At 40.3% G+C, this 19,631-nt stretch overlaps 2 protein-coding genes across 2 annotated transcripts in view; one reads left to right on the top strand and one right to left on the bottom strand.

Annotated features, from left to right (window-relative positions):
* The window catches only part of LOC122886984 (potassium voltage-gated channel subfamily D member 3-like), a 129,674-nt gene that overhangs the window by 21,601 nt on the left and 88,442 nt on the right, over positions 1-19,631 (top strand). The window lies entirely within an intron of this gene.
* On the bottom strand, positions 5-14,171 carry cttnbp2nla (CTTNBP2 N-terminal like a). The gene is made up of 7 exons (XM_044219801.1): positions 14,036-14,171; positions 11,048-11,152; positions 3,554-3,787; positions 2,894-3,001; positions 2,487-2,675; positions 2,208-2,378; positions 5-1,883 (listed from the first exon to the last, which is right to left on the bottom strand). The coding sequence occupies exons 1-7, from the start codon at positions 14,072-14,074 to the stop codon at positions 918-920; spliced, it is 1,812 nt and encodes a 603-aa protein (XP_044075736.1). The 5' UTR covers positions 14,075-14,171; the 3' UTR covers positions 5-917.

Raw genomic sequence — 19,631 nt, forward strand, 5'->3', positions numbered from 1 at the left:
TATGTGACAATCTTTGGGATTAATTTATTAAACCTGCCATTTTCCAGCATATACAGCACTGTAAAGGATCTGATAAAAGTCGAGAGAACCAACACGGCAGTTGTGTTATATTAATCAAAGCCATGGTGAACTATAAAATACTTGTTTTATAATGGTGTCCTATCAATGACAAAGGCATGACATTCATTAGAATCACTAATCTTAAACAAGATATTGTACAATGGTGCCTGCATATAATCTGAGTTTATATGATTATCATAACTATGCAACATTAAAGTAATACATGAACAAAGCTCAGTATGACACTGATTAGATTATCTGTTGTGTAAAACTATCATACATTAATAACTAAGGAACATTTATAAAATGAACTATACATTTTTATAAAAATGACAGCTACGTACATATGAGTGCACGCTGAAATTACTATGTAACTTACATTGGTCCAAGGACTACTTATTACATTTGGTCTGAAGATTACAGTATTTCCTGTAATAACAAGCAACACACTTGAGACAAAGTGTATAAGGAAAGAATTATATCTTTTCACATGATGAATTAATTTGTATTCTTTGGAAATATGACACCATAAAAAAGACTTAATATACTGTAACAGTACGGTGTGCCCAACATACAGTATTGGCACATTTGAAACTAAAACTATCAGTTGTAACTGCTCATTAGTACCAGCCCCTAATCACTACCTAAAATAGTGCCTCAGCGCATATTTAAAACAAAGCCTAATAAATACAATTATAACAGTGTTTGAAGGGACCTCTGTTCAAATAAGAATAGGATATAAATCCTGTCATGTACAAAACAATATTTCAATCATAATCATGAGATGTGTGAGATTAAACTATCGTGTCACAAGCTGAGCAGCAGCTGACTAATTTATTGACAAATCAAATAATCAGTTAATTAGAAGAAACCACCATGTCCAGTTCTTTGACTCCCTCCTGGCTCGAGGTGAGGCCACAGCTGCCAGAGAGGGGGCTGTCAGAGAAATGGCTGGCAGATCTGGGCACTGCGGCCGGGGAGGGAGGGGCCTGGGCCAGACCGGGCTTCTTAGGGGGGATGGGTGGAGGGTTGCCCCTGTCTGCCCTGGGGATGGTTGGTGATCTGATCCCCTGTGGAAGAGCTCCTGCGGCCCTTCCAATGACTGGAGACAAGGGCGCTGCCAGGCTGCGGTAGTCTGTACCAAAGGGTGAATTGTTCGGTGCTGCGAGCTTAGGTGCGACACTCTGCTGGACGGTGGTGAAGCGCGACAGGACTTGAGTGACTGTGCTCCGGGCCATCTGCTTGACTGGGCTGGCTTCTAGGGAGGAGCTGCTGGTCACAGGGGAGACGTCCTTTGGCGAGAGAGGAGGCTGTGCGGCTGGTGACTGAGGCTCTGGGTCAATGGTAGCCTGGAACCTATGACGAGCAGCGTGGAAGCGCTGGTTGATCCCGGCCTGGTAGGGAGATTGGTAGCTACCAGGGCTCGGGCTGCCTGGTGGGCGTTTGGCAAGAACAGGCGAGGCGCAGGGGGAGGAAGGAGGGAGAGTGGAGGGGGCAGCACTGCAGGAGAATGATGTCTGGGTCTGATGAACTGGAGAACTTTCATTCCCATTCTGTAGGCAGATCTTCTCTGAGAGGGCGTTGTTTGGACCATGGTGCCCGTTAGTCTCCATCGGACAGTGGTGACCGTTGACTTTTGGCTGCACAGGTTGCTGGTTTCCTTCTTCCTCAATGTCCTCGACCTTTATAGTGTCTACTGCTGTCTTTCCTGGAGAAACTTTTGTGGCCCACTCTTTTCCTCCTGTCTCCACCGGCGCTGTAACTACTCCCCTAACATCTCTCATCATATTCGCCTCCTCCAGCTTTCTCATCAGCTCTTCTACCTGATAACAAAATGGGGAAAAAAAGATTAGTTTCAAGCAGAAATTTGGCTGTACAATGCAAGCTAATTTTCTTCTCTTGCACTAAATGGACTGTACTTATATAGAGCCTTTCTAGTCTTTAGACTTTAGGCTTCAACTACATATCTCATTCACACACATGGCAGAACTGCTCAAAGTAACTAAGCATTCACACACCGAAGGCACAGCAATTTTGGGTTCAGTGTCTTGCCCAAGGACACGTCGACGTGGGCTGGGGGAAGCCGGGAGTAGTAAAATGTACAATCTTCTGCCACTTGCATGATGAATGTGTTCAAGTGTCCCCACCTGTTGTTGTAGCTGACAACAGTGAGCTTCCTCCTTCTTCAAACGTGAGCGGAGCTGCTCTCGCTCCGTGTCAAACTCTGCCAGCTGCTCCTCCACCCTCGCCTCCATTCTCAGGGCTCTCCTCCTCTCATCCTCCAGCTCCTTTTTCAGGGCCTGACAAGCCTCCTTCTCCTGCATGATAAAAGGTCTGTTCACCCAGAGTGCAAAATATAACCAGGTCTAACATTCGTAAGAACAAAAGGAAATACATTGCCTAACTTGGATTGAAAATGTTCATACCTTGTCAAGTTTACGGCTCAGCTCAGTCAGCCGGTGACCCTCCTCCAGAGCCCTGGCACTTGCCCACTTGCACTCTTTGGCCAAAGCACAGGAGAGCTGTTTGTGCTGAGCCCGTTCTTCTTCTAGCTGGTCAGTAATTCGCCGCTGTTCTTTTTCCAACCGCCGAACCTGGCTCCGCTCAAATTCCAGCTACAAAGACCGAGACGAGACGCACAATAAACACCTGTCAGTAGTAGTAAACAGTGTGTTATCTTTGACGGTGTGGATGGTTCCAGTTTACTTGAAAGCGTTTGACACCAGTTGTTTCAAAACTCCACCAATCACTCATTGACTCCTATGTGATTTGTCCAGTACATTTTGGACAAATATTTGCAGCGCAATCCACGTCACTATTAATTAGAGGGCACCTGTTGTTGTAAGCGCTCCCTCTCCTTCTCCAGGATGTAAGTGACATCATCTCCCTCTGCTGTGTCCTCAGCATGCCTCCTCTTTTCCTCCTCCAGATCTGCAATGACCTGAAGCAAACACAGCGGGGAGACAGAGAGTCAGGAATAAAACAACCTCACATGAGAGCTTGATATTAAGGCCAATAACAGTTACTCTGAAGCCATATGATTATTACATTGTAAGCAAAAATGGTGATGGCAAGTTAAGATCATCTAAATGAGTATCGTGTTCAGCCCCACCTGCAGAGAAAAGTACAGCCTTCACTCGAGAAAAAAAGCCTAAGATGATTCTTGAAAAAACACTCTGGAAACAAAATGTTTTAATGAAGAGAGATGATTTAATTATTCTAATTAGTTTTTTGTACCAAGATTTTGTTGCCAGCTTTTTTTTATTCTATACTATTTTACTATTATTTCTATACTTTTAGAAAAAAAAAAATCCTCATTGCACTTTAGTCTGCCTTCTCCATTCATGTGTTTTTTTTTGTAAATATTTTCTACCATTGAGGCTAGCTTTTATGTTTCCCAATTGATTTTTTTTTTTTTTTTTTTTTTTAAATCTGCATAAGAAACCTGTTAATTTCTGCCTCCACTAATTAAGAACCACACATCCACACCCACCCTCCTGTGCCTACTCTCCGCTGCAGCCAGCTGGGCCAACATCTTCTCCTGCATCCTCCTGCAGTGGCTCACCACCAGTTTGAGAACCACCAGAGGATTGGAGGTGGGGGAGGAGCAGCCCAGGTCCTTGTGCTGGCCCCCGACAGCCTCACTGTCCCTCTGCAAAGCCAGGAAGGGGTCGCTGAGGTTGTACCTGCCATAGCGCTCCTGGATAAACAGCTCTTTACGCTGGGCCTGAAGTGATGGGAAGAGGAGAAGAGTGAGAGGGAGCACTGAGCGGGACAGTGATCGATTAACTAGTTACAGTATGTTTGTGGGCTGAAGGTTATGTGGTAGGAAATGTTAATGAGTGGAATGGCTTGGCTTATTTATGCTTTTGTACAAATGTAACATGGATGTAGTATGTGAATCATCTGTTGAGACTTGTCTGAGTCAGATGTTACTGGATGCTGACTCCTGTATATACATTTTTAGACAGACCCTTCTATCCTTTTATTGGTGTGGCTTTAGGGATGACAATGTTGGTCGGTTGATCCGACACTTTGGTCCATACTGAAATATCTCAACAACTACTGGATGCAATGCCATGAAATTTGGTACCGACAATCATGTTCTTTAGAGGATTATTTGTCCAATACTTTGGTTTATGACCAATTCCCATCAGTGTCAGCTGTACTTTGTGTTTAGTACCAAAAAGCAAATGTTAGCATGCTAAAGTAAGATGATGAAGCGGGTAAATATTATACTTGCTAAACATGAGCATGTTAGCATTGTCATTGTGAGCATGTTAGCATGCTGACGATAGAATTTAGCTCAAAGCGCATCTGTGCCAGGTAGCACAGCTGTAGACCTTTAGTCTTTAGTTATTATTTGATAGTTATAATCTCTGGCAGTTATGATTTTTGTTAACACATGCTGCTGTAATTTCTTTCCTGTTAAACAGGAAATCGAATCCTGCTTTCCACATACCATGATCTACATCTCTAGTGGTAAATGAGCTGTAGATAAAGCAAGGGTAAGAGAGGGAGAGGAAGTGCATGAAAATATAAGAGAACAAGCACTAGCAGGAGGAAGGAGCAACAGATGGTGTGTGTCTGTCTATCTTTAGCAGGACAGCTGCTCTGGACTGGGCCTTGGCCAAGGCAGACCTGTTCTCTGTTTAACTCATGACAAAGGAGGGATAATAGGAGCAAGACATTTCAGGTTCAGCAGATGCCTTTGGGCCTGCTATGAAACGGGGCTGAAGTGAGACGGAGAGAGAGAGAGAAGAGGGCTACAGCAGAGCTGGCGATGTGTCTTAGCGAGGTTTCAACAAAAGAGGATCAAGAGATTACAGAGAACAGTATCCTCTCTGGCAGGGTGAGGACAGAGCTCCTGATGACTGATACCAAGATTACTTGAGAAGTTTAAAGTGTAGTTAAGAGTGTGGATGGGCCTGCAGAGCATTTAACGTGTGTGTGTGTGTGTGTGTGTGTGTGTGTGCAAACTGCACTATATTGGAGTAGAACTATGACTATTTTAACTAGGGATGGACCGATCCAACGTTTTCTCTTCCAGCACTGATTCCGATACCTCAGCTCAGGGTATCAGCCAATACAGAGTACTGATCCTTTCTTTTGCCAAATTCAAAATCTATATACCTTACTGCACGGACAGTTTATTGTAAGGTAACATGAGAAAGAAAGTGGATGCAAGGTGGATCAGTCACATCATGGCTTATACACGGTTTGCTTAATAAGGTGTGTATTGGATAGCAGCATCCCTAATATTAAGAGAAATAATATGCAAATAATTACCTAGGGCTGCATATAATTGATTCAAAAGTCCAACATTTGCAGCAGTAATCGAGGCATTTCTGACATGACAGACATTTTCATACAAAGACAGATTTATGTTAAGCAACTGGAAGCAGCACTTAGAAAGAACCGTAAGACAAAACACTTAAAAATACCAAAACCCATATCATACAGACTACAAATCTATAGAACTGAACAGGCCTTATCTAAGCAAATAATTTTTCTAAGTAGTTAGAGAAATACAAGGAGTGACAATGGATGGCTACAGAGAACCAAAGTTCAAGCAATATTCCACAGCAGATCGCAGGCTTCGTGATTGCCATCTTCAACAATATTAGCTCATCTGGCACAAAGAGATGAGGGCAAGGCTGCGAGGCTCTGCTGCTGTTATTTGATCCAGTCCGCTGAGGCCGGTGTGAAGCCGGATCAAAGAGCATGGAGGAGTGAAACAGGAAAACACAGGGCGCCCAGGAGAATTCAAAAATGCCTCTCAAATGTGGGCGTTATCTAAAGCCCAATGACCACACAGCACCTCAACAAAAGTCTTGTGTGCGATATAGAAAATCTTATGAATGTGGCACATGGTCCTTGTCCTCGCTATGGTTATTCACATCTAAAACATGAAATTTGTCTGCCAAAGATATTTTTTTGAATTCTAACTTGTGATTTATATACTGTAAATACTCAAGATAAAAATAGAACACTTTGAGCAATATTTTATACTGTCCATCCGTTTTGTAGGATTGGGTTCATTTTTTTCTAAAAGGTATATATCTATTTTTGAAGAGACACCTTCAAAGAGAACTCTAGCCTGCAGCCCATCCCTGTTCCCGTCAATGACTGTCTGCTCTGATGTGTCACTTTACAGTCAAAGATGAAATAAGCTTGGATCAGGTTTTCCATTCTTTATACCTACGTTGCTCCAGGATATATACTCAGTCTGACTTTCATGCATGCAGTCATATGCAATAGCAACAGAAAAAAAAATTGTAAGCCATTGCTCATACAGGAAAACATTTAGAAACATAAATGTGTGTGTGTGTGTGTGTGGGTTTCCTTGTTATTTTCAATTTATTCAGTCTGCACATATTTCCATAACTGGATAATTGCATTTTAAATTCTCATTTTTTTCTAATTCACAAGACCCCTATTACACAAGTTCACTCATAAACAGACTCTGTCCCTGTCTCAGCTCCCTCCCCAGCCCTTCAATGCACATACAGACGAGCACTTCCACAACACAAAGGGAGGTTGTTTTCCTCTGCATCAATCCTCCACTGCTGTAGAGAGGGTGGAGGCAGTGAAAAGTGGGATTAGAGGAAACGCATTTATAACATTACTTAATACTTAACACCCAAATCTACCAGAGCTTATTCATTACATCATACTGTACGTGAACAATACCCACAAACATTTAGAGCATGTCTGCTATGCATCACAGTCTACCTCCATTATTCATGCTTTTGTCTGTTGGCTACAGTTCTTGGCAACCTGTGTGCTTCAGCTTGGGAAGCCGTCTTTGTGCCATGGCTGCACTGGTTCCAATCCAGCTTATCTTTTGCTGACACATGCCTGGACTCCTACAGTCATGCAATGTCGGCGACAAGATCTGTATAATACTGCGGGAAAGTGATATATGAACTTCTTACCCTAGAGTCCTATATATTTCCGAGCCGCTTAGGCAGATTGCTAAATAGCCTGAAATTTTCATGTACGCACGTAATATTCTCTGCAAAGAAAATGGATCTGAAGAATACTATCCATCATAATCACATGGATGAAACGCAATGAATGCTATAGTAACTGACACTGAATCCAATCAGTTGATGCATCTTGAAGCTAGAAACAAGGCTATTTTTCCCCATTTCAATGTTGCCGCATTACCAAAGAACACACACGGTAAACTTGTTGGAAGTATGTCCATTTGGAAGCTCTAGTCAACCACACCATGTGAACTCGACAGTTAATTGATTCCATCTTTGAGTCACCTTTTAACTTAAGTAAAGACTTATATTCCTTTCCCATAGCAAAGGGACTACTGGATCACTGTAGGGCTTTGTGTGCCAAATACAAGCATTGCCAGAGACTAACTTCCTTTTGAAAGCCACAGTGCGAGCAGCTGCAGAAGTGAGTCACAAGAGGAAAAATGCAGTGGATAGTTAGAATGCCACTGATAGTTCTGCATAATTAAATATAGAGGACCACATCATTAACCTCACATCCTGTACTTACACAAGCCTATATCCTGTAGAAAATCACTGATAAGAATGTTACTTTTTTTTTAAAAACACTGAGAATGGAGACTACACATGTATGTACAGTTCCCAGTTCCCATACTTTTTAACCAGATGAGCAAAGGCATGAAAAGCAGAGGTGAACAGTGGTGTTATTACCACAGTGAAATGTGGCTGAGCTAAACATGTCTCACATGACACTCAGTGTAGCGGTGACACATGTCAGTTAAGACCAACATGACTGGGCCTACTTCTCTAATTACTGTAGGTCCATGTGCAATCTTATTGTTGGAACAAGAGACTCAAGAGTCTACAACCATGCTAGCAGGTCTGTGAACCTGTACTTAGACACAGCAGTGCTTTTAGTAAAATGCTAATGTCAGCATGTTAACATGCTCACAACGACAATGCTAAGATGCTGATGTTTAGCAAGTTTAAAGTTTACCATGTTCACCATCTTAGTGTTAATATGCTAACATTGCTAATTAGCACTAAACACAAAGTACATCTGAGGCTGATGGAAATGTCATTAGTTTTGCAGGTATTAAACTAAAGTATTGGACAAAATAAAAGTTTGACCTGATGATGGCACTAGATGAAAAGTGAGGGGAACATGACTGTTTGAATCATATTTTATGGCAATCCATCCGTTCACTCAAAACCACAAATGTCAACCTCATGTGGTGGTGCTAGAGGTAAAAGTCAGGGGATCACTAGATATTAGGAGTCATCCTCTGGGGAACATGAATGTCTGTAAAAAGTTAAGATATTTATGTATGTACACTACCGCTCAATCGTTTGGAGTCGCCTGCCACAAAAGCTTGATTTGGTACAGTCAGATGGCTGAAGTCAGAAATACTCAATACTATATTTTTTAATGGTCTTTCATGCTTTTAGGTTGTAGAACCAGACTGACAAAGGGCAGAAAGAGACAAAGATACCTCTGACCAACAGTTAAATCAGAATGTAAGAATCAGCAGTCATTGGTAAAATAAATTGGAAGCTTAGTATTCAAATCTGTGCAGATTTAAATAGGAACATGTTCCTGTTTCAGTGTCAAGTGCACAATAATGCCTCTAACAAGCTGGAATTAACAGGCGTGTTGCTTTAGCAAAGCTATTCTTAAAACTTCAAAATAGAAATAGTAGGTTAGTCTAGGGTTAGCGCTATTGGAATCGGATCACGGAATAGCAGCTGACCATACTAAGGACTGACAAATCACAGTTTAAACCTATTTAATTTAACCACTGAGTAGACTGCAGAGGGCCCAAAGAAAAACAGGTTCCCAAAATATTTAGAGCTCAATTGCAAGCACAGTTTTGGTTTAGAAATTATCTAGGGTCACTTACACTTTTCTGGACTGGAAAACAAATTAAAAATCGACAAGCATTTGGGGGAAAAAAATGGTTACATCAGTATTCTCCCCTGTCATGCAACACTGTGGGAACATCGAATGAACAAAGTTTTAATCATTTAATTATTCTAAAACTTTCAAATGTAAATAATACATTTGGTGTATAATTGTACTGTTTGTATCTATGTTAAAATACCCATTATTGAAGGTAAGAAGAAGAACATCAATGTAACAGGTGACTCCAAACTTTTGAGCAGTAGTGTATGTATGGACCAAAGTGGTAGACCAACAGAAAAACACTGCCATCCACAGAGCCATGCCACTAGCATGGCTAACAACAAAATAATTATGGGGTGGTGTTTGTTCACTTACTCCCCACAATTAATTTCCTACAGGTCAGTGATTATACCCTTAATTAAAGCTCCATAAGAGTTAACACTGCAGCATTGATCCAATCCCAGACCAGAATGGGTTAAAAGTTTGTACCGGTGGAGCCATGAAAGAAGCACAGCCATATTCCCCACTCTAGTTAAGGCCAATGTTTATTTGTTCACTCCTACTCTCGCTCACATTGAGTCATCAGGCACCCAGCGAGCTGTAACTCTTCTTGCCTTAGATGGCCAGATCCCAGGAGAGATGTAGGAATGTGGTCTAGACACAACACATGAACATTCAGCAGTAGGCTCTCTTAAACAGCTGCTCTCTAGTTCACTGGCTGCCTCTCCAGTTTGTTCTTTCAATGGTGCATTTTACACCAGGTAAGTGAACAGCATACCGAGAGCAAAACTGCTGTAAAGCTCTAATATTAATAGTGAGAATAAAGTCTGCAGTGTTATAAATGTTTTAGAAAAGTATAGGAATCTTTTGCAAATGCGCCATCATTAAGTTGCATATTCACGGCTCATCTCAAGTTTGTGGTTTATTAACAGGGTCATGGTGACACTGTTACTGAAGTAAGTTTACAACTGTTTTTAATAAATGACAAAACATCCTTAAGGCCATCCAAATAGTCACTGAAAGCTTGAGTATGTAAGCCTGCAGGACACAGGCTATTTTCCCACACTGTCCTTTGCTGTGCTGACAATCCTTTAATTAAAATGCAGCATTAATCCTGCCAAAGTAAGACATCCTAAGGTTGGAACTAGCTTGTGTGTGTGTGTGTGTGTGTGTGTGTGTGTGTGTGTGTTCTACATTGTGGCTACTTTTAATTGAGTTTATGATCAAATTCACTGGAATGCCTCTACTCATTTAAACTGATGAAAAGGATGACTTATGAGACAATGCCCCAAGAGATTCACTCCATTCTCCAGTGGCAAAGACACTAGTTTGCTGCAAGCAAATTGGATAGATCCAGAGGAATATTAGCTTTACAGGCACATGGCTTTGTCGTTTCCATACAGATAACTTTTCCCACAGGAAATGACTGCTATCAACAGGGTTACTTAGACTAAATCATAATTTTTTTTAGCTGATTTTTTTTTTTTCCTTCTCATTTTGTTGCTAGATCCTTAAGTACGTTAGGTCTAGTAACTTAAACGAATGCATGACTGTGATGCATTACAGGCATCCATACCTCCTATATATTCATAACCGACATATCTTAACAGGCAACCATAACCAACCCATGTAGGTTTGTGCAGGCCCACTTCCTGCAGGCTTTAAAAGTTGGTGGTTTTGTTTCTGCTTAGAACTGTGGTGGTTGTTAGCTTGAATTCATGTCGACTGCAATAGTGGCAAGTTTTTACAGCACAAAAAAAAAGTATCAAAATGTCCACAGAAATATCCCAAACCACTGCCGCAGCATTATGTTTTTCTGCTTTCCACCATTTTTGTTTGTCATATACAGTTTGACAACTTTGGCTTGACCAACGTAAGAAGCTCTCCAAGCAAACTACAAAAATAAGCAAGAAATGTTGTGGTAATTTTCTACAGCAGTGGTTTGAGAGGTTTCTTCTGACACTTTGATACTTGTTCTCTGCTGTGAAAACTTGTCACAATTAAATGGTTCTTCAAGCCCAGAGCAGGTGAGTGCTTGAAAATAAAAAGACAGATTTTGTGTAGAGAACCAATTTAACTTTATAATTATGTTAACAGCTCCAATGATAGGTACCTTCAGGGCATCAATGACCAGGTCCCGGGCTTCCAGCTCTCCTTCCAGGATGCTGAAAAGCATCAGCAACTCTGGCTTGGTCAAACTCTCCATATTCAGCTTGGACTGTGAGGGCAAAAGATGAAAGAAGAACTTGGCTGACTTAATTGAATTTAGATTTTATTTCTTAAAACTGTTGCAAATGGACGTGTGGTAGTAATTATTCTTATTCATAAAAATAACTTAACATGTACTTGATTTATTCTACCAGATTATTATTCAACTCCAAAAGAGGAAACACTGAGAAATCATTGTGGGAAAGCTTGTTTAATATATAGTTTCTCAATTATTTCATTACATCTGATGTAGCCCACTGATTTATGAGCTGGATATGTGGTTATTATCTTGGGAGGGTGTAATTTTGCAGCGCAGAACCAGTGTACAAAATATGTAGTAACATATTTATCTCATATGAGGAGACACCAGACAGCTTATTTTGGGTGTACTTCAGAGATGCACTGCATAACAAATTAAAGTAGTCAAGGTGTGCGGTATAGCTCAAGAAAAATGTGAGGATATTGCATAAAGAGATAAATCTATTGTTCAAAAAATAAAGGAGTCACCAGGCATCTTAAACAACAGCACAATTTACAACTGCAACAGTTCAACTAAGATGACTGCTACATTTTCCATCAGAGTTGCTCATTTAATTTTCCTAGTAGGTTTTGGATATTTCAGATCAATGAGGTGACAAACATGACAACAATACATGCATCATGGTCCTCAGGCTCGGATGGATCGCATATCAAATAAGAGACAGTCAGCTTCCAGCATCCAAGCTGTTCCATCATCGGTCTTAAATACTTAAAGCTGACTGATCATGTGCATATAACTTAACCTTTCAAGTTCAATGTTGAAAATAATATCAAATCGCTTTGTTTTGTTTTCCCATTGCATGTTCCATTCATAATGGGTACCGTGACAGTTAGTTGTTTTGTGTTGGAAATGTGATGTGGTCTCTTTGTAGTGTCTCTGCACTCTAATCTCACAGCTGTGTTGGTTCTGGCCTGCGGTGTCCACACCTCAAACATCCAAGCACACTCTGGCCAAGTGAACATATGCGGGCCCCTCTTTGAAATAAGATCAAAGCTGTTGATGTTATTACACTAAGCATCCTCTTCGGAAGAGAATCATCATGTGGGACGTGTAGGATGGACGTACACCGCACTGGCTGACTACTTAATAACAGAAGTATACTCTAGCTTGAATCACAAAAATATTCTTTCTGAAATGTGGCTGAGAAATCTCACTCACTGCTGTTTAGCTACAATTTTTCCCAGGCATCTTCGATAACATCAGCAACAGAGTTGCACTGAATATTACAGTGCTGTGATGGTGTGGCTAATTGAGGAAAAACTGTGCTGCAAATGAGCATATTTGCTGCATTTAAATGTGCTGTGACACTTATGTAGAGCAGTATGCAGAAGTGAGAAGAGGAATGAGCCATGACCCTGGTGAACTGCATCTACAGCCTAATCCCTACAGCAGCATCCTCTCACAAAGAAGGCACACAGTGTTTTAGTTCTGCCTTCACCAGCACTCATGGTCTGTGGCTTAACCACAGGGGTAAAATGCTAATTACAGCGAACACACCTCCCTTGGTTTTGGTTTTACAGGCTTGCTTGCTAATTTCACAGGCCGCTGTAATCACTGTGAGAAGAGTGTGTGCTGTGTTATGAGAAATGTCTGACCCAGCGGGAGCCTACATGTGTCATCACGCTTGTTTAGATCCTCATCATTTTAATATTATTTCACCTAATTCCTCCAAGTTAGAGACAGTAATCATGAGTGTATACAAACACTGAGCGATAGCATGGGAAATACAAATATTCCCACTCGTTCATGTAGCTCCACTTCCTATGACGAAAGCCCTGTGTCCATAATCCTTTTATCCGTGTTTGTTTTAAGCCTGGTTAGCCATGTGCCTTGTCTGCAACACTAAACTTCTTAAAAACACATAGCAGTAAGCTTTTACTGCAAAAACATATGCTTTGCTCCAGTGCAAAGGGGCCCTCGGTTTGTGAGTAGCTGCTTGTGACTCTTAATGTGTACAGTATAAGTGGAAAATTAACCTCCTTCATCCAAATCATATGGGTCCATTAAAAATCCACTTTTCTTTGTCTGAGGACAGTTTCTAAGTTGACTGCTCATGTTGAATCACAGCAAAAGTTATACTATGCAGAGTATTTCCAAATACATGAGAAACTTTTTCAGTGTATGAAACTTTTTCCAAATCTTCCCTCACATCATCTTCCAGCTGGTTTTACTGGGAAGGAAGGGGGGGAATACAATGTGTGCATGAATACATGTCACAGACTGTGAAACTTTGGCCCACAAACTTTAACAAGAAATGAGAACTGAGGGGACGTACAGCCTGAGAGGTCTGCTGAATTTCCTTGTTGTGGTAATCAGGTTGGCTGACCAGATGCAGCATGTCTGGATACTAAATTGGATTTGGTAGCCAACCTAACTTTTGTGTAGGCCACTTACTTACTCACTCAGCCTGCTACCTACTGACTTTGATGCAGCCTAGTTTTAAAAGCATATTAAAACGAATAAATTAAACTAGAGTGTTGACACTGCTGAGTAAATCTGCGTTATTTAACAACTGGAACCACTGTAAATTAATTTTAATACTATGATGAAGATCAAACGGTCATCAGCGTCTGACTGAAGGAGATGTCACTGTCGCTTTTCTTCTTCGCTGAAAAGATATCTATATCGTTAGTCTTAATGTATGTTTGCACCAACAAAGCACATCCTCGTGTCATTTGATCTTGAGAAGATGCAGTCCAAACGGTTCGGCCTGTAGCCGTGACTACTTTGGCTAGATCTGTTTTTTTTTTCTTTTCTTTTGTACCAAAAGTGTAAACACGGTAAAAACGCCCCAAATCATCGTCTCCAGCTTCGCACCGCTAACACAAGCACGTTTTCTGTAGGTCTTCTTACCTTCATATGTCCCTCTGAGGTCTTTGAAAACTCCAGCATGAACTTTTCTCCTGTCAGAAGATTTGTTTCACTTGATTTGCGTGCTCTGATCCCGAAGCAGCGGAACACTAAACTGTTCTAACTGACAGCAGAGCCAGCCAATGGACGACGCAGAGCTCTGGGCACTGACCAATGAGAGACGAGCTGCCGGGAAAAGGGGCAGGAACATTGCCGTCCCACCTCTTGGATTTTGGTTGGATTTCTTTGTTTGGTATTTCTTGAGTGCCTGCCTCTTCTGAAAGAACTTCTTCGGGCACGTAAAGACTTTCAGCAAGCTGTTTTTAATGACTTTACAGGTATTTTAACGAAATGTTGAAACATAACTTATGGTTTGTTTGTGGCCCGACATAGTGACTTAAGAGTGACTTTATTGCACTTTTGTACAGCCTACTGGTCTTGTTGTCATCGCTTGTGATAATATTCCTATATAATATTTCTATAACAAGTCTTTGAAATGTTGATACATTAATATGGTTTAGGATTATACTGTTATGTTTGTATAATATCATTCACAATATAGCTTATAGGACACAGAAAGTGATGTGTTCACAATACACAAGTATTGGTTGTAAAATATACTTACAGTATTATTTAACATTATTTGATCAATTATGTTAGTAGAATATCATTGACGCATAAATGTGTAAGCAGCAGTTGAATATTGTTTACTGGTCAAGATGGAGCGAATTTTAACTACCTTATATACTGTTGGGAAGTTGAATCTATAACTGACAAGTTAGAATCTGATCATGCTTTAGGTGTCCTACTCAGAAAAGTAGCTTGTAACTACAGCTGATATATATATATATATATATATATATATATAATTTGCCTCTGAAATATAGTGTAGGAAGAAGTATCTGAAAATACTCAGGTAAAGTACAAGTACCTCAAAATTGTACTTAAGTAGGATATAGCACTTGAGTTAAGGTACCTTGTTTTCATAGGATGAACATTTGATTTGATTTAACAACATATTCACAAACAAACAGATTCAATCCGATATTAGTCATGACCATGCACAAACTAAAATATAATCAAACTATAAATAGCATTATTACTGCCTTAGCACGTGTGTGTGTGTGTGTGTGTGTGTGTGTGTGTGTGTGTGTGTGTGTCTGTGACTGTCTCCACTTGCTCATCAGCTTCGGGTTGATTTTTATTGTTACTCCCCTCATCCCCTGGACATTTTTGGGGAACGTAACAAGCATGCAACACAAACAAGATATTATGCATAAGTGAGACATGACACAGCATAAAAAAAAGTTCATAGGTCATTTCATCTCACTGAAGCAATGAAAGATGCATTAAATGTTATAAATGTCACCATATAAACCATCTATTGATCATTTATGAGTTGTTACAGCATTGTTAATTATGCCAGCAAAAGCATCCCATTGATTCCTAGATTTGTGGGATTACAGTATTATTGACTGCCATCTGGTGGCATAGTCACTGTAAGAGCCAGAGTGGCTGGTCTGCAAAGCTCTGAAACGTCTGTGTGCTTGTTGGAGGAGGCAAGAGAAATGTCAGTGGGTTCACCTGGGAAATCAAAAGCTTTATACTGTAGATGAGCTAATATGACAGCCAGCTTCAAACTCTATAAGCACCGAAAGCTTTCAGAAGAGGAACAGTTGGAGGTATTATGGTGTTTTTCTGTGATTTCAGTCATACTTCCCGCAACTCCTGTATCTTCTTAGCAGCACTCATGAACGACACAAACTCGACTGTGGAGGTCCAATTCTATAGGGGGGATACAGCTGTGTTGTTGTTTTTGTTGTTGTTGTCAGCTGTGAGGCACAGAGCTCCAGATGCCATGTGACAAAAAATTAGATGAGGTATTCACTGTGACCTCATCTACCTGAAAATGTAAGGCTCTCAACTACAAGCTGGAGTCCTTCCTGTAATACGTAATAGCTGCCAGTAGAGTGCAATGCTCACACAACTCAAGTCAAAGTTACAATAACCACAGGGGTTTCAGCACCCAGTATACATGCAGGGAATAGTCCAGAAAATAAAGGCTTTTCCCTATAACTGGGGGGAGCATCACGGACAATCCAGCACTGTTTACTGTTACTGGTTGCTATTCTCCTGATGCACCCATGATAAGTCACTTCAGATATGGTCATCAGCCAAATACTCAACTGTGATTTAAGATATACAGTAACACTGCAACCTTACTGCTGGATAAGAGCAAAAACACACTTTGGTGTAGCAATTTGGCTTGAAGCTACAAGACATATCACCTTGTGTCAGCGCTAAATTGGCACAACACGCATAAATGACTCTCCTATCTATGACTATGCAGCATCTTTGTGCTGTTTGGTAATTGTGTCCCTTTTTTTCTCCCTCTGCTATCTTGAGGGTATACAGAGAGCAAAGTCAGACAATTTTCACTCCTGATAGGCTGCTGGTGCAGGGAGCCTCTTCAGCCCTAATAGAGAGTCTCTATTTCAGGCTCTTCAATTAAGCTGCTCTGTTCAGCCTGCTGACTGGCTGCTGTGGAAAATCTGTGTCCTCAGAGGCTTTGTCCTGTATCATCGTCTCCCTTTGCCAAACAATTTACAGTGTAAATTTTCCATTTACTTTGGTTTAGTTCTGAAATCAGAATCAGAAATACTTTATTGATCACCGAGGGGAAACTCTTTTGTTACAGCAGCTCACTATCACGTCAGTGCACACAGGGATAGAAGTTCTAAGCAAATCAGAATATAATACAATATAATACAGGCAAGATAAATTAAGTACAAAGTGGATATAAGTATAAAATTAAAATTAAAGTTAAAGTACAAAGTGGATTTACCGGTTGATAAGTATGTACAGTATAATAATACAATGTAATGATACAAGTAGTAAGTAATAGTGCATGAACTGTCAAGTTAAGTCTAGCTTATTAAGATTATTATGAGACAGTGTATATTGCACGGCAGTAATAGAAGTATGAATAAATATAAATAAATAAATATGGGGGGAAAGTGGGTACAGAGGTCAGTGGCTTAAGATTGTACAGTCTGGAAGGATTTTTTTCAGTGTTGGCCAGTAAAACCAGAACATTTGTAGATGTTGGTGTAGAATGGAATTGGCAAAAAATGGCATCAAGAATATTAAAAATTGGTTTGGTTTGATAAATGCAGTGGTGGGATGTTACTAACATTTACTCAACTACTGTACTTTAGTACAAATTTGAGGTACTTGTACTGTACTTGAGTATTTCCATTTCATGCTACTTTATACTATACTGCTACTCCACTATAATTTCAAGGGAAATATTACTCCACTACATTTATTTGACAGGTATAGTTACTAGTTATTTGACTGATTATTAAGATGTTACATACAAAATATATGATCAGCTTGTAAAATATGATGTACAAGAGATTAAACTACTATTGGAGGGGGGGATTGCTATTTTTATTTAAATTATCTGAATAATTCCTCCACCAATGGATTTTGTTCATTTCTCATTAAATATTTCCATCGTTAATATTGATAACAAAACAACTTAATGCTGAAAACCTGCAGTCCTACCAATTGTGTTCAAAAGTAAGACCTACAAGTCAAGATTTTGTTGTGTCAGCACAACTTATTTTTGTTGTTTTGTACTTTTTCACTCCAATCTTCCCCCACATTCTTTCTTATCTCTACTGACATAATCGCTGACTGGGGTGCTTTCGTCAAGTCCATGGCTCATTTTTCCAATGGCTTTCAGTGAGTTTCTGAATCCAAATCTAAACAGAACATTGACATTTGGCTCAGCACAAAGGAAGCATCATGAAAAAAGTACACGTTGACTTTCAAAATAGCTGTTTGAATGATAAAGAGCATTTCCTCTAAAGGTTATGGTATGCTCAGATGGGGTCTCTTCAGCTGTGTGAAAGCTGTTCCAGGTTCTATCAAGAGAAAATGTTTTCAGAATCTCCCTTAAAACTGCAAAAGCCATATTTAACCTCCAACATCTGGGGCCCCAATCAAGCTTGAATGACTATACTACAAAACTTCAAGCTCTTACTTCTGCCATATCATTTCCTGCTTAAGTGAAAGTATTCTGGCATTCAAAATGAATATTTCATCTCCATTTCACACCTGGCGCTCCCTCGTGGTTGCCAGACATAATGTGGAGATACACACCATGGTGGCACAGACGCGATCAGAGGAGGGATGGAGAGAGGAGTAAATATAGCATCAGAGTCTTGGCAGAAGCCGACGACAATCTAGGACCTAATCTGAGGCAGTTATCAGCATCTGTTGCCTGGCAGCCAGTTCTGTGGGGGTTTTAGTTATTCATCTATTGCTCCATATCTGTCACTTTTTTTTGCATCTGATTCCCCGTACAGAGGATGCATTCAACAGTGTGGGAGGATGTAACCTCTCAATAGCCCTCAGTGAGTCAGTCTGTCAGTAATACACACATGTCTACTGTGCTTCGCTCACCTGATTGCACGTGGAGCTGTGAACGAGGTTAAGGTTGGGAAATGTATTTGTTTTGCCAATGGTTATGTTTAAATGGAAATTGCCAGAGTGCCTGACCTTGAAGCAGTCCTGATTAATCCATTGCATATCTCCAGAGTTGTAATGCGTCTTCAAACAGCAGACTGTGTTACTGTTATCTGTTGTCTAATCATGTGGCAGCAGCTGGATGTGGAATTTAATACTGCTTTGTTATTCATGTGTTGACCATATATGTAGGCAACTTTCTCACTTACAATGTTTTGATCTAAGGCATTGATTGGACCCCAAAAACTGTGCAAAACTAAACAAGTGTTTGTATTATCTCAGTTATTCAAGTCTATGTTGACTTCAATCACTAAAAGATGAACATGATCTCTGGAAGGATTAACTGAAAAAGACATAACCAGCCTAATTTATGGCTGAGAGACAACAAGAAATCTCTGTGCTTACACAAACTATAGCCCACTTAGGCATGAGCTGACAAAAGTGGAGCCTACTACAAATCACTGGCTTACAAGAGAACAGAGACAAATGGAGGTTTGGCATGTTAGAGGTGATTTATCAGCACCCTGGGTGACATTTGAACCAACATTTTGACAAAGGTCTTTTCTCCCCAACTAGACAAACCGACCCCATCAATTTGGATGTCCACTGTAGTCTTTGTTATCAAGGCTTGTAAGTCATAAACCAAGAGTGTGCTGATCAGCATTGGGCTTAAAGAGTTTTATGACCCTGTCTGAGCTGAAGACACCTCAGCTCATTTTCCTGAAGGTGAGTTGTTTTTGTAAACTATGCAGGGAGAAATATATCGACTGAGTTTGAAAGCTTTGAGGCACTGTAGGGCCAACAAAGTTTTATTTAATGCCATTGCAACAAGAAATTATTGTCATCTTAAACTCAAATACTCTTCAACCTTCAAATGTGATTGAGTCCTTTGTGATGTATACAAAGAAATGAAAAGGATCATTGCTTTCCCTCCATAAAAACAGCTGAGCTAAAACAAGTTTGATGGACTTAATACTTCACTTCAGTACTTGACCCAATCTCCCTGACTCTAACAAAGGGTCAGAACTTAGTGTCATTAAAAGAAAAATAGTTTCTTCTCTGC

This window comes from Siniperca chuatsi, linkage group LG2 (assembly GCF_020085105.1).
Source record: "Siniperca chuatsi isolate FFG_IHB_CAS linkage group LG2, ASM2008510v1, whole genome shotgun sequence".
Lineage (NCBI taxonomy): Eukaryota > Metazoa > Chordata > Actinopteri > Centrarchiformes > Sinipercidae > Siniperca > Siniperca chuatsi.

Excerpts from the sequence above, each read along its gene's own strand:
- cttnbp2nla (XM_044219801.1), bottom strand. The coding sequence starts at position 14,074 with ATGCTGGAGTTTTCAAAGACCTCAGAGGGACATATGAAG. Across the intron at positions 3,788-11,047 it reads TGGTCATTGATGCCCTGAAG|GCCCAGCGTAAAGAGCTGTT; the intron begins GTACCTATCATT and ends CCATCACTTCAG. Across the intron at positions 3,002-3,553 it reads CGGAGAGTAGGCACAGGAGG|GTCATTGCAGATCTGGAGGA; the intron begins GTGGGTGTGGAT and ends TGTTTGCTTCAG.